Source organism: Nelusetta ayraudi, unplaced genomic scaffold (assembly GCF_046127955.1).
Source record: "Nelusetta ayraudi isolate G7.1 ecotype Tasmania unplaced genomic scaffold, CSIRO-AGI_Nayr_v1 ptg000002l, whole genome shotgun sequence".
Lineage (NCBI taxonomy): Eukaryota > Metazoa > Chordata > Actinopteri > Tetraodontiformes > Monacanthidae > Nelusetta > Nelusetta ayraudi.
In genome coordinates this window covers 10615142-10620000 of record NW_027466052.1, presented here as the reverse complement: position 1 = coordinate 10620000, position 4859 = coordinate 10615142, and the positions used below count along the sequence as shown (strand labels likewise).

Sequence of the window (4859 nt, the reverse complement as noted above, 5' to 3'; positions counted from 1 at the left end):
TTCTTAATAATATGCTGGCAGTGTAACGTTACCCAATTAAAAAGGTGAAGTGATGGCAAATTTGACAGAATTTGGTAGACGTTATACACCTCTGAACTATTCCTATATTGCAAGGCAAAAGGCTTGTACCGTGTTTAAAAAAGAAAAACAGGATGGCTCAATAGATCAAAACATTACATAGTTAAATTGAATACAGTGACAGAAGTAAATGATATTGAAAATATTTAGAATTTTCTCTCATTTTTAATAGGGGAATTTTAGACTGACTATTAATTATTAGTAGCACAATGTTGATACAGGTCCTAGTTTTTCCAAAGAATAGCCACTGAATAGTCACTTGACTAAGCAGATGGGGGCAGCATTCAGAGAGGTATGTTTTGCAGCTCATAGCAGAGGGAAAAAAACATGTGACCTGCAGCTGTTATTAAAATTATTAAAATAATTGGTATCTCTGACATAAATGTGTTACTTTCATATGTAAAAAGTACCAGTATTGGTATCAACGATACTTGAGCAACGATCATGTGGTATCTGATTGATAGAGTTTTGCAGTATCATGCGTCCTAGTTAATCCTTCCATCCGCAGACTCCGGAGAACACAGTCTGGTGGACTCCAGAATGCAGATGCAGAAGGTGGTCAGTTTAAAAGAGGTGGGCTACGTGCGACAGCAGGACCCCGACTGACCCGAACCCCAGAATCTTACATCCCCATCCGGTACGCTCAGTACTTAAGTTATATATTACCTTATATATTTTACCAGATGGCCAGTTTGATGAATTCATAACCACGTCAACAACTAAATTTTCTCTATCCTCAGTGATCTGAGTATTCCGTTCAGCCAGTGGACCAAGCAGCAGGTGTGCGGCTGGCTAGAGGACTATGGATTGGGCCAGTACGTCAACCTCACCAGGCAGTGGGTGGAGAGTGGACAGACGCTGCTGTCTGCAACACCTCAGGAAATCGAGAAGGTCAGAGATGAAGGCTGCACCGCTGAAGCCACTTCAGATCTCCTTAAAAATGCTTTGCGTTGATTTGAGTATCTTTCTTGGGGAAAAAAAAAACACTTACTGGTCACTTTATTAGGTACACCTTGCGATTAATGGGTACCTAACAAAGTGACCAAGTGAGAATATAGATTTCTATCTCTAGACTGCTTCAAGGTCAGACGTGTTGTTCCTTCAGGGATGGTTCTTTGCAGACCTGAGTTGTAATCACTGGTTATTTGAGTCTTGCAGTCATTCTACAGTCTCCAACCAGTCTGCCCATTCTGACCTCTGACCCCTTAGCTCACACAGTTCTCTGGACCATTTAGGGACCGTTATCTGTGGATGAAAATCCCATTCGCTCGGCATCAGTTTGTGAAACACTCTTGTAGACTTGTAGTCTGTCTGTCACCTGCAACCACGTTCACCGCTTTCAAAGTCACGTACAATCTTTTTCTTTCCAGTTCAGCAAACTGTCTTCTAAGTTGCTGCCATGGGATTGGCTGATTAACTATTTACATTCAAAAGCGATTGAACATTTGAATTGAACGGGCGGTTGTATAAAAACTGTGTTTGGCTATCCGTTGAGGCCCAATGTTCAGCTTTTTTCGGACGTTCTCTCCTCTCCACAGGAGATGGGGATGAAGAACCCACTGCACAGGAAGAAGCTGCAGCTCGCTTTGAACGCGTTCACGTCTAAAGTCAGAGAGAAGTCATCTGAGTTGGACTACATCTGGGTCACCCGTAAGACTCCTTCTTCAGGGACCTTTGCTGTTATGACGCAACAGCCAGCGGCCCTGAACTCATGTCTGTATATCGTCTATCAGGCTGGTTGGATGACATCGGCTTGCCTCAGTACAAGGACCAGTTCCATGAAGCTCGAGTGGACGGCCGAATGATACAGTACATCACAGTGGTAAAGCACAGCCCACTTTGCCTTCTACATTAAATATTAGCTATTTGATTAAATTTGCGTTTTTCTTCAAAACTGAAAGTAAAAAATAAAAAAAATCACTGCATTGCAATGTGCTTTTAATTTTATTTTCCATTGCTCTTCATTCAGAACGACCTTCTCACTCTAAAAGTGACCAGTCAGCTTCACCACCTCAGCATCAAATGTGCCATCCACGTCCTCCACGCCAACAAGTTCAACTCTAACTGTCTGCGGCGCAGGCCAGGAGAGGAGGTAACTGAGCCTGGCCTGGGTGTGTTTTGTGTCATGAGTTATATCCTCTTATTTTTTGTGATATTTCCTGAAGTGCGCTGAGCCAATGCACTGCCTGACTAATACCGGAACATTTTATTTCAATGGCTGAAAGCCGGGGAGTTCACTGGCTTACATTTTTTTTTTCTTTTTCTTTTTTTCTTTTTTTTTTAAGAGATGGTGAACGTTGTAATTACATCATTTGCCCACGGGAGGGAGCCAGACAACATTAAACGTTTATATGATCCAACGTTTCACCTCGTTCACTGCGTTCTTAGCAGGGGCGCCGCCAGCAATTTTAGGAGAATGCCTGTGACTTAGTATGATGTAATGTATTTAGAGATTAAAGGGGTGCTCTGACAATTTACTGGCTCTACGTTACATTTAAATGAAGTTAAATGAATTGTTCATTTTGTGCTCCTGTCTGTGACTGTCATCCCACAGAGTCAGCCTTCTCCTTCAGAGGTGGTGCAGTGGTCCAACCATCGCGTGATGGAGTGGCTGAGAGCGGTTGACCTGGCTGAATTCGCCCCTAATCTGCGGGGGAGCGGCGTCCACGGCGGCCTCATCGTAAGAGTCTCAGTTACACTCTGTGTCTTCCCCTCTCGAGTTGCACTCACTCCCATTGCCTCGCGTCGTTCATGCTGAACGTCGCTCTGCGGCCAAATCTGCTCCGCCCCCAGATCCTAGAACCTCGCTTCACCTCCGAGACGCTGGCCCTGCTGCTGAATATTCCTCCGCAGAAGACACTGCTCCGCCGGCACCTGGCCACAGCCTTCTCTTCACTGGTGGGGTCGCAGGCCGTGCAGGAGAAGCGAGAGTACGGCACTGCGACCGGCCACGTGCCTCTCACCACCACCGCCAAAGTAAAGGTAACAGCACAGGATGTAGATAAAATGTGGCTGGTTTGCAAATAAATAGATAAATCATGGGTTGAATCTTTTTGCCCCCCTCTCCCCCATTTCCTTTCCTCAGCCGAAGAAGCTGGGCTTCACACAGTTCAGCCACCTGAGGAAGAGGAAGCCTGATGAATCCCAGGAATATATCTGCCCGATAGACAGCGGAGCGCTGACAGTGAACGGCGTCCCTCGTCTGCCGCCTGCTGCACTCAGGGGACTCAGTCCCAAACTGGACAGGGAGGCTGGGAATCAGGAGAACGGCGCCACAAAATCACAAGATGCCTAAAATCATCCTACCATCCATCTTCTATACCCACTTGCTCCTGCACTCAGTGTTGTGGGGGTTTACTGGAGCCTGACCCAGCTGAGATGGGGCAAAGGCAGGGTGACACCATGGACGCGTGCCCAGTTCACCGCAGGGTCACATGGAAGCACAAGCAAATGCCCATTCACACACACACACACACACACACACACACACACACACACACACACACACACACACACACACACCTACTGGTGGAAGCTGGAGTACCTGGAGAGAACCCGCGCAGGCAGAGGGAAGAGAACACGCAAACACCACACAGGTGATCGAACCCACGACATTCTTACTGTGAGATGACAACGCTAAAATCAGCCCCTTACAATTCATACAGCAAAACAAACAAACAAACAAACAAAATCCTCAGCCATGTTGTCTGCTAGTCCCCTGGACCCTGGAAGGCAGAAATGTAGCTTATTATGAAGTGTTGTGAAATTACCGTGTCATAATGATTATTGTCTATGTAGTGTTATGTTGACCCTGCTCAAACAACTTTAATCTTTAACAGTAACAATTGAGGATACAGTTAAACAGTTCCTCACTTAGCATACTCTGCCTTAGATCAGTGCATTTCACCAAACATTTTATATGTGAACCATTAACTGAATATCGAAGACCTTCACCCATCGCCGCTGGACTGACTGTGCAGTTTTATAATGGAATTGTCCCTTTGGGTCTTGCTTGCTGTCCTGCCAAAACGATTGATTTAAATTAATTTCTGTGAAACTGGCAATCAACCCTGTTTTTTTTTGAGAGGGACAAATAATATAATAATATAATAATATAATAATACACAATACGTAGACTGGAGACATAAAACTTTGCTCAATTTTCACAAATCCTTCATACTCTCGTTCATTGCCATTTACAATAAATAAATATATGTTTTGGATATTGAATATTTATGAGGTCAAATTCGATAACATTGAAAAATTCTTATTTTCAAATATTCAAATTAGTTGAAACAGAAGTGTACGCATGGAACTGAATGATAACTGTCGATTGTTTTTAACATACATGATTTTATATTGTACTTTATATTTCAACAACACATTTTACTGAAGTTCTATGTTTTTATTTATAATTGATTTATTAAAAAAAATGAGAAATCAAAAAATGTTGTCCATTTTTCATTGTCATTTTCTTTTTCAGGCACTTGCACCATAAACAAATAAATACATTGATTGAGATAAAACAAACAAAATCATTGTTTATCTTTTAAGGTTTTTTGGGAATGACTAGAAAACAATTGGTACAGTTTGGAATGTTGCTGGGGTTGGATTTATGGTTGGGGTTGGAACTAGGGTTAGGATTGGGTTGGAGCTAGGTTTAGGGTTGGGATGGAACTAGGGTTAGGATTGGGTTGGAGCTAGGGTTAGGGTTGGGTTGGAACTAAGGTTAGGATTGGGTTGGAGCTAGGTTTAGGGTTGGGTTGGAACTAGGGTTAGGA

The 4859-nt window shown here is 43.4% G+C and overlaps 1 protein-coding gene across 6 annotated transcripts in view; it reads left to right on the top strand.

Moving 5' to 3' along the window:
• Positions 1 to 4526, top strand: part of ppfibp2a (PPFIA binding protein 2a) — an 18302-nt gene extending 13776 nt beyond the window's left edge. For all 6 annotated transcript variants that reach the window (XM_076023548.1, XM_076023546.1, XM_076023547.1 and 3 more), the window contains 8 exons: positions 587 to 715; positions 819 to 969; positions 1617 to 1728; positions 1812 to 1900; positions 2048 to 2170; positions 2633 to 2758; positions 2872 to 3060; positions 3164 to 4526. In XM_076023548.1, the coding sequence (XP_075879663.1) occupies positions 587 to 715; positions 819 to 969; positions 1617 to 1728; positions 1812 to 1900; positions 2048 to 2170; positions 2633 to 2758; positions 2872 to 3060; positions 3164 to 3373 (1129 nt within the window). In that variant the 3' untranslated portion in view covers positions 3374 to 4526. The remainder of the gene's footprint in view (positions 1 to 586; positions 716 to 818; positions 970 to 1616; positions 1729 to 1811; positions 1901 to 2047; positions 2171 to 2632; positions 2759 to 2871; positions 3061 to 3163) is intronic.
• Positions 4527 to 4859: the final 333 nt, after the last annotated feature.